The sequence below is a fragment of the Phascolarctos cinereus genome, unplaced genomic scaffold, assembly GCF_003287225.1.
Source record: "Phascolarctos cinereus isolate Bilbo 61053 unplaced genomic scaffold, phaCin_HiC Scaffold_1;HRSCAF=81, whole genome shotgun sequence".
NCBI lineage: Eukaryota > Metazoa > Chordata > Mammalia > Diprotodontia > Phascolarctidae > Phascolarctos > Phascolarctos cinereus.
The window spans coordinates 176,777,578-176,799,474 of record NW_027555514.1 but is presented as its reverse complement, the minus strand read 5'-3'; the positions used below and the strand labels follow the sequence as shown (position 1 = coordinate 176,799,474).

The window sequence follows — 21,897 nt, the reverse complement described above, 5'->3', positions numbered from 1 at the left end:
ATCTTTCTAACTCTGAAAGCGTATTTTGCTGTAATGTCCCAAAAATAGGCCATCCCTTGTAATTTTCCAGGTGATGCTGAGGCCAAAATCGTGTTGCAAAAGAACACCAGCCTTTTCTTTTTTACTTTTTTGGAGAAACTAAATTTTTCCCAATTTTGTTAAAGACAGCCCAAAGGCAAATCTTCGGGAATTGAAAAGGATTGACCCTTTGCTGGCCTAGGGGCTGGAAGTGCCTCCCTCCTTAAAGGAAGATTTGGGAATAAACCTTGGGAAACAAACAAAATTAAATGCAATTAGGAAGTACCTTAAGTTTTCCCAAGTCCCTTGTGTTGAGAGAATTGACAGGATTGGGCCTATGCTTCCAGGTAGGGAGTCTGTAGGTGTGCCCAGGTTAATGGTCTTGAACAGAAACACTGGAATGAAAGCATGAGAGTATCAGTGTGAATTCAAGACAACCTTGTAGCTGTTTGACCTAATAGGACCTGAGAGGTCAGGCTTGTAAAGCACTTCCAAGCCAAGCCTTCCTAGTTGCTTGGAAATCCACCCAATTGTAGGACAAAAAAAAGGGAATAGGGGAAGAGGGGAGGCTTGCGTACCTTCCAGTCATGGCTAGTGAAGAGCTTGGTATTAGTCCATTTTTCCCAGTGCAGGGAACCACATGATGAGATCTAGAGTTTTAAGGGTGCTGGGACTCTAAGATCACAACACGTGGGTCCTGTCTGAAAGAATTTGACCCAAGCTTTCTTTCAGCCAAAGACAAGGTTTATTAAAGATTTACCATATTAGCCAGACTCTTAAGGAATCTGAGAGTCTGTGAGTTATTGGCTAGATTCTAAGAATCTGAGTAGTAGCTAGATTTTAAGAATCTAAGCCAACCTCTGGTCTTTTTATCAGGAAGGTTTGGAAGTCCCCTATTTCAATCTTCTCCCCTGAAAGGTTATGCTCAATTTTGTTGGGTAGTTGATCCTTGGTTGTAATCCAAGCTCCTTTGCCTGATGGAATATCATATTCCAAGACCTCCAATCTTTTAATTAGAAGCTGCAAGGTCCTGCATAATCCTGACTGTGGTTCCACTATATTTAAATTGTTTCTTTCTGGCTGCTTAAAGTATTTTCTCCTTGACCTGATAATTCTGGAATTTGGCTACCATAGACCTTGGAGTTTTCAATTTGAGATCTCTTTCATAAGGTGATAGGTGGATTATTTCAATGACTAATTTGCCCTCTGGTTCTAGGACCTCACGGCAGTTTCCTTGATTATTTCTTGAAAGATGCTGTCCAAACTCTTTTTTCGATCACGACTTTCAGGTAGATCAATAATTCTTAAATTATCTCTCCTGGATCTGTTTTCCAGGTCATTTGTTTTTCCAATGAGGTATTTAACATTTTCTTCTATTTTTTTCATTCTTTTGATTTTGATTGACTGATTCTTGATGTCTTGTACAGTCATTAGATTCCATTTGCCCAATTGTAATTTTTAATGAATGCTTTCTTCAGTTAGCTTTAGTACCTCCTTTTCTATTTGTCCAATTCTACTTTTTAAGGAGTTGTTTTCTATGTTTTTTTTTTTACCATTTCTCCAAATGCATTTTTTAAGGAATTATTTTCTATAGTCAATTTTTGTACTTTCTTTTCCAAGCTGTTGACTCTTGCATACTTCCCATTTTTTTTCCCAATTTTTCTTCTACCTCCCTTATTTGACTTTTAAAATCCTTTCTGAGCTCTTCCAAGAAGGCTTTTTGGGCTTGAGACCAGTTCATAGTCTTCTTTGAGGTTTTTGGATATGAGTTTATTGATAATGTTCTCTTGTGAATTTGTGTTTTGATCTTCCCTGTTACCATAATAATTCTCTATGGTCAGTGTTTTTTTGTTTGTTTCTTTGTTTCTTTGTTTTTATTCCTTTTTGCTCATGATATTTGCCTTATTTCTGGTTTTCAAAGTTAATCTCTGCTTCTAGGTCACAAGGGGCACTGTCCCAAGCTTTTTGTGCTGGCAGCCAGGGACCTGGTCCCTGGCTTTGTTTTCTGGGCCTTCAGGTGCTGGCAGCTAGAAGTCTGGCAGCTTAACTCATGCTGAGCTGGAGCTGGTGATGGTGGCTTGTATGTTCTGAGGCCAGATGAGGTTTTTCTGCATTTCCCCAGGGCTACACTGAAGGTCTCTGGGTGGGGATCTGGCCGATGGATGGTGTCTGCTCATGTGGAGCTACACTGAAGCAGGGGAGGTTTAGCTGCTGGAGGATGCTTGCCCATGGAACACATGGTGGTCCTCTGAGCTGGAGTCTGCAGGTTCCCCTGGCTGTGCCAAGGCATGCTGGGCAGTCCTGGTGTTGATTCTTGCTTGCTCCACCACCCTGGGGCTCAGGATCTCCAACTGATTTGCTGAAGTGAAGCTTGCTGTTGGCTTGCTGGGTTGCCTCCCATCCTGCACTGTTGCCCTTCCACCAGAAAAAGAGGGACCTTAGAGCCTCCCAGGCCAAAAGACTGCTGCACCCTGTCTTGCTGCTGGCTCTGCTGTTCTAGAATTTTTCCTGGGTAAATATTTTCTGGATTTTTCTAGGTCAACAAGTGAGAGTGAGAGTGACTTACTGTTTACTCTGCCATCTTGGTTCCCAGAAGTCTTGGAAATTTTTAATGAATTTTTAAAAATTAAATGCAATTAGGAAATATTTAATGAAATGAATATATCCTATCCTACTGAAAGAACTAGTATTTGTGATTTCTGACCTATCATCAATATTTTTAAAAAGTCATAGAGAATGGAAGAGGTCTCTTCTATTAGCAATTAGAGAAGGTCAAATCACTCAATTTTCTGAAATAGGAAAGGGGAAAATAAGGCTAGTGAGCTTCATATAGATTCCTGGGAAAAAATCAATTAAAGGGACAGTTTCTGAACATCTAGAACAGGAAGAATGGTTAACAAAGCCAACATGGTTTCATCAAAAATAGATTATGACTGGCTAACTTAATTTCTTTTTTTTTTTTGATAGGGCTAATAAACTTGTAGACCAGGGGAATGTTACAAATACTGTTTACCTAAATCTTAACAAAGCATTTGATAAAGTCACTGATGATATGCTTGTGAAGAAAGATGGCTATATCTGGAATAGATTCACTTTGATTTCAGGATTTCTATTTGGTGTTTAATTAGGGATTTTTAATTTGTTCATTTCTAGTTTCTTTTTAGTTGCATGTCCAATTCAAGATCTGCACTTTATTTATTTATTTTTGTATGACTTTGTAGATATAAATTTGCCCCTAAGTATTGCTTTGGCAGCATCCCATAAATTTTGGTATGTAGACTCATTACTGTCATTCTCCTGTGATGAAATTATTGTTTTTATAATTTGTTCTTTGACTCACTCTTTAGGAGTAGACTAGTTAGTTTCCAATTAATTTCTAATCTACATTTCCATGATCTTTTATTGAATATAATTTTGCTTTGCATTATGGTTTATAAAAGAATGAATTTAGACTTCCTGCTTTTATGCATTTGGTTGTGAAGCTTTGGTGCCCTAATACATGGTCAGCTTTTGTGAAGTGTCATATACATAACTGAGTAAAGCTATACTACTTTCTATTCCCATCCAATTTTCTCCAGAAGTCCATCATATCTAATTCATCTATATTCTATTCATCTTATTAACTTCTTTCTATTTATTTTGTGGTTATAATTATCCAGCTCTGAGAAGGGAAAGTTGAGTTCCTCTTGTACTTCATTTAACTTTCCCTTTAAGAATTTGGATACTATGCTGTTTGGCACATGTATGTTTAGTATCGATGTTACTTCATTGTCTATGACCTTTTAGCAAGATCTAGTTTTCATGCTGATCTTTTAAAATTATTTCTACTTTTACTTTCTCTTTGGATTGCTAAACCTGCTTTTTTTTGTTTTACTTCAGCTGAAGCATAATAAATTCTGCTCCACCTCTTTACCTTAACTCTGTATGTCTCTGTTTTAAGTGTATTTCTTGTAAACAACATCTTGTTGGATTCTGGTTTCTAATCCATTCTGCTATCTCCCATTTTATGAGTGAATTCAGCTCATTCATATTCACAGTTATGATTATTAACTGTGCATTTTCCTCCATCCTATTTTCTTTTTTTTTTCCCCTTCTCTTACTTGCTCTTTTTATCCTGGCCTTCTTCTGAAGTGTGTTTTGCTTCTGACCACTTCTTTCCTTTATTCACTCTCCCTTTTATCATCCCTCTTTCTCTTACACCTTTCCACTCCTCCTTTCCTATTGGGTAAGATAGATTTCTATTCCCACTTGAGAGTGTGTGTTTGTGTGTGTGTATTGAAATAGCCCGTCTTTGAATCAATTTAAAAGAAAATGATGTTCAAGCATTGCCTGCTCTTCCCCCACCCCACCACTCTTTGATTTTCCCTCCACTGTAAATACTTTTTCTTGCGTGTCTCTTTTATATGAGAAAATTTTCTCCATTCTTCCTCTTCATTCCCCCTTCTCCCAGAGCATCCTTCTTTTTTCATCCATTTTTTTAAGGTCATACTAACATAATTCACTCCCATATCCTCTGTCCATGCAGACTTTTTCTAAGTGTCCTAATATTAAAGTTCTTAGGACTTATATGTATAATCTTCCCATTTAGGAACATAAATAGTTTAAATTTATTGAATGTCTTATGATTTCTCTTTAACGTTTACCTTTTTATGCTTCTTTTGAGTCATATTTGAAAATCAAATATTCTTTTCAGCTCTGAAGTTTTCATCAGGGATGCTGAAAGTCTTCTATTTCATTAAATATTCCTTTTTCTTCTTAAGGATCACACTAAGTTTTGCTGGGTAGGTTATTCTTGGTTGTAGTCCTAACTTTTTTGCCTTCTTGGATATCATGCCCAAGCCCTCTGTTCTTTTGGTAGGGCAGCTGCTAAATCTTATGTGAGCCTGATTGTGGGCCCACAATATTTGAATGGTTTCTTTCTGGTTGTTTGAAATATTTTCTCTTTGACCTGGCATCTCTAGAATTTGAATATGATATTCTTGGATGTTTTCTTTTGGGAATCTCTTTCAGATGGTTAGTGGATTCTTTCAATTTCTTTTTTACCCCCTTGTTCTAGCATATCAAGGCAGTTTTCCTTGATAATTTCTTGAAATATGATGTCTAGGCTCTTTCTTTGATCATGACTTTCAGGCAGTTCTTATATTTTCTCCCTTTACTTCATTTTTTAGGTCAATTGTTTTTCCCATAAGGTATTTTACATTTTCTTCTATTTTTATTCTTTTGGCTTTGTTTTATTGTTTCTTTTAAAAAAAAATAATTAATTAATTTATTTTTAGTTTTCAACATTCACGTCTGTAATATTTTGAGTTTTAAATTTCCCCCCCTTCTCTATCCTTTCCCCCTCCCCAAATATGGCAAGCAATCTGCTATAGGCTCTACTTATACATTCATATTAAGCATATTTTTCCATTAGTCATGATGAAAAGAACAATGAGAACTAATGTGAGGAACCATGAGAATGAAGCAATAAAACAAAACAAGGGAAAAAAAGAGAAAATATTATTCTTCCATCTGTATTCAGACTCTATAGTTCTTTTTCTGGATGTGCATTGTTTTATTGTTTCTTGATGTCTCATAGAGTCATTAGCTTCCACTTACCCAACTCTAATTTTTAAGCAATTATTTTCTTCAATGAGATTTTGTACCACTTTTCACCTTTGGCCAATTTTGTTTTTTAAAGATTTATTTTCATCAGTGAAATTTTATACCTCTTTTTCCATTTGTCCAATTCTGTTTTTTTTAAGGTTTTATTTTCTTCAGTATTTTTTGTGCTTCTTACCAAGCTCTTGATTGTCTTTTCATGATTTTCTTCATTTACTCTCATTTCCTTTACCCATTATTTCCTCAACTACTATTATTTTATTTTTAAATTTTTTTGGGCACTTTTAGTACTTTCTATTGGCCTTGTATCCAATTCTCTTTTTTCTTAGAGACTTTTCTGTAGCTGATAATGACAACATCACTGTCTTCTTCTGAGTTTGTGTCTTGATCCTCCCTGTCATCACAGAATATTTTTACATTCAGGTTCTATTGTTGTTGTTGTTGTTTGCTCATTTTTCCAGCCTCTTTCTTTATTTGGACTTTAAGTTAAAATTTGGCTCTGTTCTTGGTGTGTTCATGGAGGTGGAGAGTAGCACTATCCCAAGCTTCAGACTTTTATTTTCCACTGCTATTCTCCAAGCTAATTATGGGGCTTTAGAAAGAGCCCCTCATCCTTTGGCATTGCAATTGATACTGTACCTCAGGAACACTGTTCAATTGGGTAGAAGTGACACTACTCCTCATGGACACTGCTCCCTAGACTCTATTTATGAATTGTCGCCTGGAAGTGGTTATAGAGAATGGAGTTGCCAAATAGCATCCAAATCTGCTCTCAGTGCTCAGTCCTGTAATTTCTTTCTGACTAGTTGCTATACTCCATTACTGTCTCTGGCTTAAGAGATTCTGAAGCTGCTGCTGCTGTTAGCACTACCAAGTCTACCATTGGCATTGAATCTTCCTAGGTTTTTGCTCAGCCCCCATCCTCATGTCACAGATTGCTCCTTCTGACCTCATAAGTTGTTTTGGAAATGAGGGATTCTAAGAGGCAGAGTGAGACAGGAATAAATTCCAGGCATCAAGTTGAGAGATTATATGTTGTGTGTAAAGAATAGGTAATAGTCCAATTATGTGCCAGGAGAAGAATATAGTGTAAGACCAGAAAGGCAAAAGGAGATCAAATTTTAAAGAGATTTAAATGTTTAAAACATGAGTATATATTTTATCATAGGAGAAATAGGGATAAACTTGAATTTATTGAGCAGAGGTATAACATGATGATCAGAACTGAGTTTTAAGCAACTTAATGACTGTGTGGAGCCTTGAGGCAGGGTGTCCAACTGGAAGGCTATTGTAATTGTTAGGTGAGAGATGATAGGGTCTGAACATAATGTGGCTGATTTCATTTTTAAATTTTGTTTTATTTTTAATTTATGGAATAAAATAAGCATTTCCATAACATAGTATATTAAAAAAAGATGACTACACAGGAAACTGCAAATATATTATGTACAATTTGCTATTCCTTTTAAACAGATAATAAGTTATCATGCAAATTTCATTTTTTCTTCCCTCCCCCTCACCCTAGAGATAGCTAGCATTAGACACAACACAACACACACACACACACACACACACACACACACACACATATACATATACTGTGTGTGTATATATATGTAAAATTATTATATACATATTTCTATTTATCAGTTCTTTCTCTGGATGGGCTGTATTGAGTAAAAAAGAGGAAACATATTAAAGATGTCATGGAACTAGAAATGGTGTTATTTTGCAATTGATTGGCTAAATGGGGTCAGGTAGAGTGACGAATCAAAGATGGCATTGAGGTTTTAAGCCTGGGTAACTGGAAGGATTTTAGGGCTGAAGGTAATAAGAAAAGTTTAAAAATGGGTGGATTAGGGGGTAGGAGTGACAGAGTTCTATTATGGTTACGTGGAGTTTATTCAAATTGAAACAGTGACCAGTTTATGATGGCAAGAATGGAGTCCAGGGAGGCAGCTAGGTGGCGCAGTGGATAGAGCACTGGCCCTGAAGTCAGGAGGACCTGAATTCAAATCTGGCCTCAGACCAAACACTTGACACTTACTAGCGGTGTGACCCCAGGCAAGTGACTTAACCCCAATTGCTGAAGAGAGAGAGAGAGAGAGAGAGAAGAGAGAGAGAGAGAGAGAGAGAGAGAGAGGAGAGAGAGAATGGAGTCCAGGAGAGACAATGATTTCTGGACATATAGAGTTAAGACTTATTTGTATAAGACAGTAATTGAACCCATAAGAACTGAGAAAAGTTATAAAAGAAAAGAAGTCTCAGGGCAGGGGCTTGGTATATTCCCAGAGTAGATGTCCAGAGTGGTTATTACATAGATGAAGATCCAATAATGGAGAATAAGAATGAGAAGAGATGGTCAGAAAATTTGGATAAGAACCAGGAGAGGGAAGTGTCATGAAAACCAGAGTATATCCTGGAGAAGTGGGCACTCAACAGGGTCAAATTCTGCAGAGAGATTAATAAGAAATATGAGAGCACTGAGATGAGACCTTCATACTTGTAGATCAGATCATCTATAACTTTGAAAAGTTTTACTAATGTAATGACCTCAAAAGCCATACTGTAGAGAGCTAAGAAGGGAATCAGAGCAGAGGAAATGGATACATTAAGTACAGACAGCTTTTTCAAGTAGTTTGAGAAATGAGGAAGTGATATAGATAATAATTAGTAGGGATAATAGGATCTAGTGAAGATTTTTAAAAATTTAGGAGACAGGCATTTTTTGTAGGCATCTAGAAAGGATACAAAAGATAAGGAGAGATTAAAGATTGCTAATAGAGAGGAGGTAGTAATAATGGCAATAGGGCTCAAGGGAATGAGATCAGGCCTTCCTGAGGAGAAGGGTTATCTCCTTATCAGAGACTAGAATGAAGTAGGAAAAGGTGAAAAATATGTCAAGAGAAAGAAGGCAGAAGAGGGAGTACCCAGTGCATGGTCTCAGGTTTGTTTTTTTTTTTCAGTAAAGTGTGAGGTGGTGATATATGCTGAGAACTTGTGGGATGAGTGGTTTGAAATAAATGGGAAGACAAAAACTAACAATATGAGCAGAAAATCGTAAAACAAAGATATTTAGAAAATAAAAATGGTTAGGATATAATTTACTGTGAGTTAATGATCAGGGGTTGGCAAGTTATGGCATGAAGGCCAAATATGACCCAATACCTCTTTTTTATGACCTGAGAGGTAAAAATGGTTTAAACAATTTTAAATAAAATTTTATTGTATTTTAAAATGTAAAAATTATTCTTAGCTTACTGGCTGTTTGGCCCACTGGCCATAGTTTGCTGACCCGTGGGTTTATCAATTCCAAAAACAGCATGAGTGGTAATTATGATTTCAAATGAGCCAAAATAAAAATTCAAAATGTCAAATGAAGTAAATAGAACAACTGAATGTTTAAGGAATCCCTAACAATAACATTATATTATTATTCAATATGTATTCACCAAACAGCATAACTTAAAAAAATTTGTAAAGAGAAAGCTAACTGAAAGGCCAGAAGACATGGAGAATGTAATAATAGTAGGAGACTTGACATTAAAGTGGATACATCCAGAAAGAATATGTGTAGTTAGGCAAATTGTTGGAAGTATCAGAGTTTTGCTATTATTTGGCACTGAAATCTCTTCACAATCTGGATACAACCTATCTTTCTATATTGATTCCATATTATTTTACATTATTCCTTTTCACACATGCTACCTTCTCACCAAACCTACCAACTAGCAGTTCCTCACATATGACATCCCATCACCTACCTTCATGACTTTGTTCCACTCTCCCTTTTCATCTCTGCTTTACTGAATTCCTATATTCCTTCAAAGCAGAGGTGGGTGGCAACTCCTATAGGAGACCTTTTCTGATGTCCTGAGTTGCTCACTTCTTCCCAATCAGGAAATTATTTTGTATTTATTTATTTTTTATTTTTTTCATCAGCCACAGATGACATTTATTAAAGATCCGCCATATTGGCCAGACTCTTAAGGAATCTGAACATTTGTGAACAATTGGCTAGATTGTAAAAATCTCAACCTTTGGCTAGACTCTTAAGAATCTGAGCATTTGTATTGCTAATGCAAGTGGGCCAGATTTAAGAATCTGAGCACCTTAATGGAGATAAGATGGACCTTATATACAGAAAGACTGTGGGAGGGATCTAGGAGTGGCCAAGTAGTCTGGAGTGACTAGAATACCAGGTACCTGGACCAAGTGGCTAATGGAGGATCGAGACTAGATAGGATTAAAGGTGGTAAGTAGCTGAGGGCCATGGGGAAAGTAATAGAGAATGGAGGGGTTAAGTTAAGGGTAACAGAGAATTGGGAGATCTGGAGTAGGCCATAATGAAAAGTCATTTGATAGGATTATAGTCTTAGGTGAAGGCCAGAGATTTGACCATGTGAGAAAGTCCAGGTTTTTCCTTTTTGGGGTCCAGGTCCCAAAGACATAGTCTTTTCCTTTTAGGGGTTCAGATCACAAACCCATCATTCCCCCCTCAAACAAATGGGACCCAAATTCTTTTGGGATAAGGGGTGAAGGTCTTGGCTTCTGAAACTGCTTCTGGCTATCAAGGGGCAGAGAGCTGTCCCTGACTCAAGGGGGTCCCAAAGAAGTTGACTGAAGCACAGGCTGCACCAGAGGATGATGGGGGAACATTGACTGATACCCACTGTTTGCTACCAACTGTAGGTGAATGGCCTGTAGCCTGGAAGACACAAATCTGACAGAAAAGACTGCAGGGCACAGATATAAGAAGAAGTAAAAGTGTAAGACACCCATTAAAATCATTTACATTTGACCTGCTGGATTATCTGATCTTGTTACCTTTTCAAAAGTTTAAGTAACACTTTTGCAGGCATAAGTTTGCCACCCCTGAGTTCGATAGTTGCACAAATGAACTTGCCAGGGACTGACTTTCACTTCAATTATCATTGAAATTCTCCTCCCTAAACCAGACTGAAGATATTTCTGATTTAATTCCAGTTGTTTGAAGATACTGAATGACTATATATTCAGGTCAAAACAGAAAGATCTTACATATTTGCATTAATCTTTTACTAACCACTTGTTCTGATTATATAAATTTGCTATGCAAGGATAAATCAGGGACTAGATTTAGGGCCCAATATTTCAGGATAAAACATCTTTAGCTGTTTGGATTCATATAATTCACAGTTTTCCAACTATGCAGTATTAAATCCACCTAATAGCTAGAATCAGGAATAGCCAGGTGGGTAACATTTATTTTCAAAGGAACGTAATGTGGAAAGTGAGCCAGGAGGATCCCATCTTAGACTGAGGCTAAAACTGTCCTCTCAGCTCTTCCCACTGCAGGTTTCCCACCTGTATCATATTCTCTCTGAGTAGCTTGTGGCATTTCTCTCAATCAACTATTGATTATGGATAGATTATGATCCATCAGACAACTCAAAATATAATTATTTATGGTTCCATGAGCTTTTACCTCAAACAGCAAGTTTCACTAATCATAGTTGAGGGAAAAGTTTTGCAGGATTTACATCTCAAATTTAATTTGTCATGGTATAAAAAACCAATCATTAGAGATTATTTCTACACATTTGCAAATTCTCAGCAAGTCATAACCCAAACAAGCTTTTTGGCAAGTTTACACATTAAACAATAACCAACGATAGCCAAATTGTTTTAGCTGCAACCAAATTATGAAAAGTTGCTTGACGTAACTGATACAAAAAGTTCACCAATTTAAAGCTTGCAACAAACCCATTACCAATCAGGTTACTTCATTTTTGTTGAATGCCATTTCCAAGTTACTTTACACAGAGAATCGACATCATTAACATGTTAAAACTACAACTTTGAAAGAGAAGACTTACCCAAGTTTGAAGGCTGGCTAGCATCTTTACCTTGACCATTTCCTCTCTCCCTGATGGGGATTGAGGTGGGGGTGGTAGTTGTGAGCAGGATGTGCTGAACCTGGGCAATGCTTCCAGGCAAAGATTGCCCCAGGGCCCAAGGCCATTGCTAGTGGGGCCCACACTGTAGCTGCTGCCTCTCCCCATTCCTTCATTTTGCCAGGTAGGGGAGGGTGAATTAGAAGCATGTGTGTGTGTGTGTGTGTGTGTGTGTGTGTGTGTGTGTGTGTGTGTGTGTGTGAAAACTCTCTTCTCCTATGACAGGGGTTAAAAGAGATACCCTTTTGACTCAAGAGAAGGGAGTGGGAGAAGGGAGTGACCAGGGTTGTAGGGAGGTGTTTCAAAACTCTATAATGATCTCTCACAAAACCTCCAGAATCTGCTAAGATGTTTTCAGCTGTTGTAACTTTTCCCTGTAACCTCCATGATGGAGGATCCAGGGGTTTAGAGTTAAGGGAGCAAGTAAGCTTCAGGGAATCAAAAAGCACCTGCAGTTTCCCCAATTCCCTAGAGCCTTGGATATTCACTTCTGGATAGGGTGTCTGTCCTTGTCCTCTATGCTGTAGAAGGTGTACCCAGGTCCATAGCCTTGAACCAAACCAGTGTACCAAGAGCCTCAGGCCTAGTTGGAGACAACCTTATAACTGTCTGCCTGGAAAGCACCTGTAAGCCTTCCTAGGTACTTGGAGAGTGACCCCAGCTGCAGGACAAGAAAGAAATTACGGAGATGGGGAACTCTTACGTACCTTCTCGTCTTGGCTGGAGAAGAGCTTGAGGTTAAGCAACTTCCTTGTACAGGCCACCAAAATGTTGAGATTTAGAGGTTTAAGGGTGCTGGGATCCAAAATCACAACACATGGGTCCTGTCTAAAAGAATTCGACCAAAGCCTTCTTTCAGCCAGAGACAAGGTTTATTAAATATCCACCATATTGTCCAGACTCTTAAAGAAGCTGAACACTCATGATCTATTGGCTGAATTGTAAAAATCCGAGCTAGACTCTTAAGAATCTGAGCATTTATATCACTAATGCAAGTGGGTCAGATTATAAGAATCTGAGCTTGTGTTTATTTTTTATACAGTTTATGTAGAATCATCTGTATGAATGTTGTTAACCACAAGTAAAATTAAGCTTCTTGAAGGTAGGAATTATTTATTTTTTTCTTTGTATTCTCATCAGCTAGCACAATCCCTGGTACATAGTAGGTCTTTATAAGTTTTTCATGAATTGAAATGAATTGGAAAAATTCAATTTGAAAGATATGTTGCATTGATAATATTATAGAACAAATACAACTCTCAGAATCATATAATACTTCCACCAAAAATGTAACATGTGCTAAGGCACAAATATCATAAATAAATGTAAAAAGATACACATACTAATCACCTCCTTTCTGGATCATAATTAAATACAAGCATTTAATACAAGGTACCTAATAAAAGAATAAGGATTTAAATGGAAACTAAATTATGACATCCTGAATAATGAGTAGGCAAAAAAAATAATATAAACAATAAATAACTATATTGAAAGGAATGACAGCAATGATACAATATACCAACATTTGGAAAATGTAGCTACAGCGGTTCTGCCAGGTAAAAATACATCTAAGAAAATACATATTAACAAAATATAATTTTAAAGAACTGAACATGCAATTTAAAAAAATTAGAAAATCACTGGAGTTACAAAGTTCCAAATAAATGTGATAAAGATGACAAAAATAGCAACTAGTTAAAAATCAATAAAATTGACACACCATTAGCTAATATTTTTAAAGTAGGAAAAAGTAAGACCACAAAAAAATACAGTGAGAAAATTATCAACACCAAAACTATTCACATCAAGTTAAGTTAAGGTATCATCTGGACCCCAGTCCAGTACCACAGCCTCAGACAGAGAAATGAGTAAAACAAACAAACAAACAAACAAAAACAGTTGTGATGCAGAACCAAATTATCACCAAAGTAGTGTCAAAGAAAGAGCAATCACTGATTACTTGGAAGGAGGAGAAAATCCACAATATCTCAGACCTCTATAGACCATTGAAGTAGCAGGCACAAGCTCTCTTACCACTCAGACCCAGAATTAGAATCTCAGCCATAGAAGTAAATGAAAAAAAAATCAACATTGCCTAAGCTATCTTCAGCCCAATCACTTCTTCCTCTGTACTTCCCTTCTGTTATGTACTCTTTAATCTCATATTCTATTGTTAAAATATTTCCTTTGCCTCAGACTCCCTCCTTCAATTCATATTCATTCCATCTTTATATACTCACAGAAACTTTTTTTTCCTTAGTAGACACCATATGTTAACTCACAATATATGCCATTTGTTAAAAAGAAAAATAGAGGAGAACAGACTTAACTCTCAAATTCTTGGTTAAAGAGACAATTCTTTATAAAAGTAATTGTGAAAGAGAAAACAGACAACTTTATGTAAAATTAAAAATTTCCAGAATCATCATCTGGAAAAAAAAAGTTGTTTTTTTTTTTACCAAATATCTGATAAAAATCAAATAAAGAATTGACATAAATATATAAGACCAAGAATCACTCCCTCAAAGAATGTGATAAAATGATATCAAAAGTTTCTGAAAGAAGAAATCAAACTATTACAGACATGAATAAAATGGTCCAAATTATGTCATGGCCATCAAATTAACAAAGATGATAAAATTCAGAAACAGTCAATGTTAATGAGACTGTGAAAATACAGGACAGCTAAAATGCTTATGAATATACCTAGCTATGAATTGCTCTAACATTCTAGAGAACAATTTGGAATTATGTAAGAAAATGAATGAATGAATGAATGAATGAATAAAAAGCATTTGTTAAGCATTATGTGCAAGGCACTGTTTTGAGCACTGGGGATGTGAATAAAAGCATGCAAGATAGTGTATGAGAGCGGTGACCAGAGAGGAGTTCTTTAGACAGAGAAGTCAGGAAATAGTGATTATGTTCAACAGGGCAAATGATCAGTGTGTCCTTTCTAGGAATCACAGTACTGATTTGATTGCTATTCCAAAGGTAAAAGTAAATGGGGCTGGGAAAGTAGAGAGGCAAAGGTAGGGAGCATGTTATAGAGATGACCAGGAAGCGACATGGGTATATTGAGACCAGTCAATACAAAGTTCATTCTCACCATTAAGAGGTCTGGTTTTCAGGGGTGAGTGTACAATTTCTAGGTCACAAATAGAGATATGCGTATGCATGTCTATGGCATCCCATTAGTAATCCTCTCAAAAAAGGTTAATTTGTCATGGTTAATATATCTTCTCAAGTCATCATTATTATTTTTCAATCAGTCTTTTTTTATCCATGCTTCAAGATGTATATTTTTGACTTGTTTGAAAATGATAACCTCTTTCCTAAATTTACTCTAATTCTCAAAATCCTTATCCCAATGTTTGTCTAAGCACATTCTGCTTAAGAATTTAGGTTTAGAGACTTAATTGGAATGCAGCAACTGTGTTCCAGGAGTTCATTTACATTGGAATTCATCTTCTTCCTTGTTTTGCTTCTTGCTTAGGCTGGTAAGTTCTCAGTTTAGCAAAATCCTGTTTCATCAAACATTACAACAGCAACATTTTCATTTGTCTTTTGTTATGATAAAACAGAACACAGAGGAAATAATTATGAATATGCACTGAATAGTCTCAATGGTAACATTACTCAATCAAACAATGGAAAAGTTTAATTAGAAAGTTTCCCAATTCATACATAGTTAATAGTATGCAAACAGACTCATAAAATATTCAAACTGAACAAGAAAGCTACAGAATACTTTGTGCAATCCCCTGATTTTACTAAGGATCAAAGAGAAGGGAAGAACTGCCTGCAGTTATAGAGTGAGTTGCTAGACCTTATGTCTTCTGAATCATAATCTAGTGCCATGTCTATTATGCCCTTTTTTCCTTAAAGTGGTGGTTTACAAATTCACAGAACATAATTGCATATTTTGCATTATATATATATATATATATATATATATATATATATATATATATATATATATATATATATATATATTATATATATATATATATATATATATATATATATATATGTTAGACTTTTTCAATGCGTTGGATAGTTTTGCCAAATTGTTGTCCCCCCTCTTTTTTATTTTCTGTGGTAAATGATAGCTCTCATGGAGGGTGAGGTCAGAGGTACATATTGGGTAATATAGATGATATAATAATGAAATATAAAATTACCTTTTTAAATAAAATATTTTTAAAGGAACCACGTGCTCTTCTGTGAAATTGGTGTTTATTTGATTGTTCTTCCCTGAACATGCAATGCAGATTGTCATATATTTCTTTTATATGGTAGAAGTAGTATTTAGTGAATTTCATAAGATTTAAATGCTTTTAAAAATTCAACTTCAACAGAATCCCAGTGAAGGATCATTTTTGTAATGGAAAACTCACCCAAAGAAAATCCCCAACTATTCTTCTCAAAATCTGAACGACCCACAAACAGGACTCCTTTTAAATCAGAGTCATCTGTTTCAGAAGGAAAACCACTTTGTTGTGGAGAATTAAAGGTAGGGTGGTAAAAAGGAATTAGATGAATAGATGATCTTTGTTCTTTGTTCATGTTTCTTTACTTGTAGCTAGAGAAGATGTCTGTCTTTAATCGTAATGTCTAGCTGTACTGACATGTTTGTAAATCTTTTTTTTATACTTGTAATTCTTTAAACATAACCCTCTAACTTCCAGCTCTGTTCCTTTGCATTGTCTGTTCCTGATACTTCTCCCTTTTGATTTCCCTGCCTTCCTTCAAGAGTCAGCTCAAATCCTATCTTCTGCACAAGATCTTTCCCAGTCCCCTTCTTGCCACCCCCAAGCTCTTAGTGTTTTCTCCTCAGATTACCTTCTATCTACTTTACATACAAGTTGTATATATGCAAATTTTCTCCCCCATTAAAATATATGTTCCATGAGAACAGGGACTATTATTTGCCTTTCTTTATATCCAACATTTAGCATAGTGCCCGGTACATAATGAATGCTTAATAAATGGTGGTTGACTCACTAATTGACATATATTAAAACCATACCCTTCAGAGCAGACTTATGTCCAGTGTGAACATGACAGGCATTTGGAGTATTCAGGTAATAGTGCATGTAACTAATTTATTAAATTTCATACCTCACTGGCATGAGTTTCAATATTCATCAATGCCCCTCATTGTTTTTTTTTTCATCTATCCCTGCCACCTTAAGTACTTGACTCAGAGTTTAATAATCAGAGCTGGGATAATACATTTGTGTGCCTTAGATAAAGTTTATTTTCACTGGTGGTTTGTGGCCTTCTAGTGTAACAATGCTTAGCAGAGTGCCCACCATATAGGAGCTTAATAAATGCTTTTTGACTTGACTAAATATGTTCAATATGGATTCTCACCAAATAAATGATAAAGGCCAAGATAAATAGAATGTTATAGCATTAAAATACTTTTAGCATTTCTAGAAAGTTAGTATTGAAATGTCTCTACTTACAACATCTTGTCTCTAGCCCTGTAATATTGCACTTTGCTTATACTTTAACCCTGCCACTATTTGTTTACTTATATAATCTGACACAAAATTATACATTTTTAGGTTTGTGGACCTTATTATTTTTACATGAAAATGATAAAACTATTCAACCATCAAAGGGAACTAAGAAAAATATAAAAGAATATTGGTTATATCCCATAAATATTTAGTGAAAAAAAGAGAAGCCACATCAATCATGTAATACTTTTTCAGAATACTAAGATATGGTCCCTATTCTCACATATAGTGTTGCAATGACATTTGTAATATGGACTGATGGAAATGTCACAGACTGGTAAGCAGTTAGGTTCATGCATTGCAGGTGTGCATGTGCACACACACGCGTGTGTGTGTGTGTGTGTGTGTGTGTCTTTTTTGTGAATCAAAAAATACAATCTCTTCTAATCACAACAGTTAGAGAATGGATAGATCCAGAGGAGAGCAAAAATGGAGGTCTCACTTTCAGCTTTTGAGAAAGTCCATGTGTGACCCTATGGCTTTCCAGATTAAAAATAAAAGGTTTAATAATATAACATCATTCCCTTGAGAGGATAAACCCAAATTGATATATGTCTATGGAAGATTTTCTTCTGCAAATAAATCTTTTTCACTTATTAAGCACTGATTTAATGTAGTTTTCATTCTTTGAAATCTGTACATTTGTGTCATTCATAAAATCAAACTATTTTTATCTCTCTCCTTTTACAGGTGTTTCTCTGTGCGTTATCTTTTGTTTATTTTGCCAAAGCCTTGTCAGAAGGCTATCTGAAGAGCACAATCACTCAGATAGAAAGACGATTTGAAATCCCTAGTTCTCTGGTTGGAGTTATTGATGGGAGCTTCGAAATAGGTAGGTATTATAGAAACTAAGCTGAGTTTTTTTTTTTTTGGCTTTATTTCTAGCACAATGTACTTAGTACCTCTTAAGCTGAGAGTAGATCAGAAGATGGCATTCACACCACATTGTAAAAAACTCGTAGGTATTTTGATAGATTCATGATTTTCTTGACAGACAAATATTCCTTTCATTAATACAGGTGAGACTTTTGCTATCTTTTCTCATATTATGAGATTCTTCTACATATATTTCTTTTTTTAAATGTTTGATGCTTTAAAAATATTTTGCTGTTATTTCCCAGTGCTTCCCACCCCATTACACAAATAGAAAATAACAAAGTACACTGACCACATCTGACAACATTTACTTCATTTCTCAACTGTAGTCTGTCATCTCTCTTTAAAGAGAATAGGTAGATGCCTCATTATCAGATCTCTGGATTCCAGACTGGTCAACATAGTGATAAGTGTTCTGATATCTATTAATGTTTCCCCCTATATATTATTATGGTGATTGTGGGCATTATTCTCTTGGTTCTACTTTCTTCACTCTGTATCAGTTCATACAAATCTTCCCAAGTTTCTCTGAGTTTTTCACTTTTGCCATTCCTTACAGTGATATAGTAGTTAAATATATTCACATGCCACAATTTACTCAACTATTCCTGCAATCAATGGGCACATACTTTATTTCTAGGTCTTTGTTGCTAGTAATATGTTTTTTTACTTATGGAGCCTTTCTCCGCACATTTTACCTTTTGGGGAGTAAATGTCCAGCAGTGGTACCGTTGTGTCAAAGGGCTTGAACACTCTAATGTCTTTCCCAACATGTGCTACAGAAAGAACTGGAGCTCTTCCTCTATTTTTTGATATTTTGTGGGCACACATGTAACAATCATATTATCTATTCCTCTATTGGTCAGCAGCCCTCCCTTTCTAGTTATTCATGTTCTTGTTGATTTCTTTTAGGACACATGTAAGTCCTTGACATGTCATATCTGGTAATATGTTGCAACCTACTTATATCTAACATGAGTCTTTCCATCACCTTGGTGTCACCTGCAGTTCCACCCCTCCCCCAAGGAACTGTGAGTTATTATAATGGTAAAAAATTATTATTGAAAAAATATTGAATTTGGTAGGGAAAAAAGCATCCTTCAAGGGTCTCCTCAAACATATCTTCCCATCAATCTTTTAAAACAATATAAGAATCTGAAAGATGCAGGAGTATAGATAATTTTATTAAATTATAATATGAGGCATAAAATAACACTAATAAGGAGACACTTAAGGTGTTAGCAAACATCATGGATGCCCTGTGCAGACTCCAAATAGAACCAATCAACTATCAAACATTTACTAACCACTTGCCATGTGCCAAGCATTGTGCTAGGCACTGAGGGTACAAGTAGAAAGAATAAAATGAGTCTTGCAAGGAGCTTATGTCCTAATGGGAGAGATAAGTACACACATAAAACATAAACATAAAATTAATATATAATAATATATACAAAATAGGTAAATACAAGACAGTTGGCAGGAAGGTAGTGGCCACTGGGGAAATCAGGAAAGGCATCATGCCAAAGATGAAGGCAAAGAAGGAATTCATTCCTTCCCAATAAAGCTTCCTCAATGAAATCCAAAGCAATCATTTACACTGGAAAGTAGATGAAAAATGTATATTGTTTATGGAAGTACAAAACTTACAACTCTCCAAGTAAGGAACCCAGTTAAAATGTAAATGAGAAATTTTTAACAAAATAAATACAAATAAAATAAACTAAGATAATGTTAATTTGTTATTTTTTAAGTCAATATGTTGCCTTCAGTGATCCATTTCCATTTGAGTTTGCTGCCATTGATTCAGACACCACTGCCTCAATGTTTAATAGCCCATGCTACACACACCACACACACACACAAACACACACACACACACACACACACACACACAAATACACATGGTATCCCAAAAGTGTTAGGGCAGTTCAATGCTTAAAATATACCCTGTAAATAGAAGCATTTGACGAACTTTGTCATCAATTACGAACCTTTCTATTTGACCCTGTTTTAAGCTTAACACTGCACTAATTTTTGGAACAGCCTGTGTATATTCCAGACAGTTGCTGCAGATGGAAACTTGTTTGGGCCCAACATTCGATAGGAGGAGGAAATCATTCAGGATACCATTTGGGAAAACATAAATTGCTTTCAATTACCCGAAGTGTGTTTCTAAAAAGCCTGACTTCTTCAATAACAATATTTTTCTAGTGATGTTCTATAGTTGTGAGGAGCTGTTATGTGCAATAAAACGTGAATTTTTACTGTAAACTTTAAACTGCAACATGAATATCAGTTATCATATAATTAAGAAGAATAATAGCTTATATTTATATGGCACTTCAAGATTTCCTAACTGTTACTTCAAGACAACTCCATGAGGAAGCTGTGCTAGTGTTATTATCTTCCTTCTAATGATGGGAGAACTAGGCTCAGAGGGGTTAGAGAGTTTGGCTGTTTAGACTCAAGCTAATAATTGGTAAACTTAGAACTTGGAACCAAGTCTAAGTATTCTTTCCATTATATCACACTGCCTTATGTTGTTTCCTCAACTCAACTCATCAAGCAGTGCTTTCCTTTGGGAAAGGATGAAATGCTGACAATATTTCACACTGATAACATTTGAGCTTGACTTTTGGGGTAATGGGAAGTGTTTAGGGAAGAACCATTATTGTTTATCTTCTTCCCCCTTTGTCAATCAGCTAGTTTTAACTTTTCTATGAAAAACAGCAATTCCAGTAAAAAGAGCACAAATAAGTAAAGAGCCAGGGAATGTAGACCAACATGTCTTTTGCTAAATATTTAAATGCTGTATGGATGACAAGTCATGATCTTAATCCAAGTGGTTAAAAGAAAAAGAAACAAATATTGGCTCAAGGTTCACCAGATAGGAGGAAAAATATAAAAGGGCAGCAACACTAAAATTAACTAGTAGAGGCAGGCAGAAATGAAGGAAACAAACATATACTGTGTACTAGGCACTGTGATAAGCCTTTTGCAAATATTGTCTCATTTGATCCTCAAAACAACCTTGTAAGGTAGGTACAATTATTATCCCCATTTCATAGTTGAGGAAACTGAGGGAAACACAATGTTAAGCAATTTGCCCAGGGTCACACAGTTAATATCTGAGGCCAGATTTGAACTCAAGTTCTTCCTGACTCTAGATACAATGCTCCATCCACTAAGCCACCTAATTGCCTGAGAGATCTAAAATAATGAGATCATTAGAAATTAAGTTCCTGGATCAAGTCACTGAGACAGTTTAAGAAACAAATTCTATATGAAGTACTGTGTAAGAAAGTTGCATTGATCAACTCAGACCCAAAGAAAGGAAAAACCAAAAGAAGGAAAGGTGGGCAGGACACAGCAAGGGAATTATGCTTTAAATTGTCCTAAACATAAAACAGATTACTCATTCGGTGTTGTGAGATTAACATATTTTCTTTGATTTTGTTTTACATATTTAATTAATTTATAAATATTTCATTTTTCAACAAAAGGGAATCTTTTAGTTATAACCTTTGTTAGCTACTTTGGAGCTAAACTTCATAGGCCGAAGATAATTGGAACAGGATGCCTAATTATGGGAGTTGGAACGTTGCTCATTGCAATGCCTCACTTCTTCATGGGACAGTAAGTCTAAAACAAACTATTCTAATATGTATAGAAGACAGAACCTTATTCACATTAATAAACAAATATTTACATTAATGGAATAATATAGTAGGTACAACAATGCTATGTACTATTTGTAGCAAACCTTACATTGGCAAAGACCTAAGGTAGTTTAAGGATATTGTTATGAAGATTATCCAGGAATTATTTATTTATTGTCTGATATTCTGGGTGGTATATCATATAACAGTTGGATTCTGTCTTCAAGAAGATTATTCAAAAGTTGGGGAGACAAGATAAATCCTTATAAA

At 35.7% G+C, this 21,897-nt stretch overlaps 1 protein-coding gene across 1 annotated transcript in view; it reads left to right on the top strand.

The window, feature by feature from the left end:
• SLCO1C1 (solute carrier organic anion transporter family member 1C1) overlaps positions 1-21,897 on the top strand; it is a 106,543-nt gene that overhangs the window by 17,250 nt on the left and 67,396 nt on the right. Inside the window, exons 2-4 of the mRNA XM_020994412.2 lie at positions 15,920-16,074; positions 17,780-17,921; positions 21,472-21,604. Coding sequence (XP_020850071.1) covers positions 15,946-16,074; positions 17,780-17,921; positions 21,472-21,604 — 404 coding nt within the window. The 5' untranslated portion in view covers positions 15,920-15,945. The remainder of the gene's footprint in view (positions 1-15,919; positions 16,075-17,779; positions 17,922-21,471; positions 21,605-21,897) is intronic.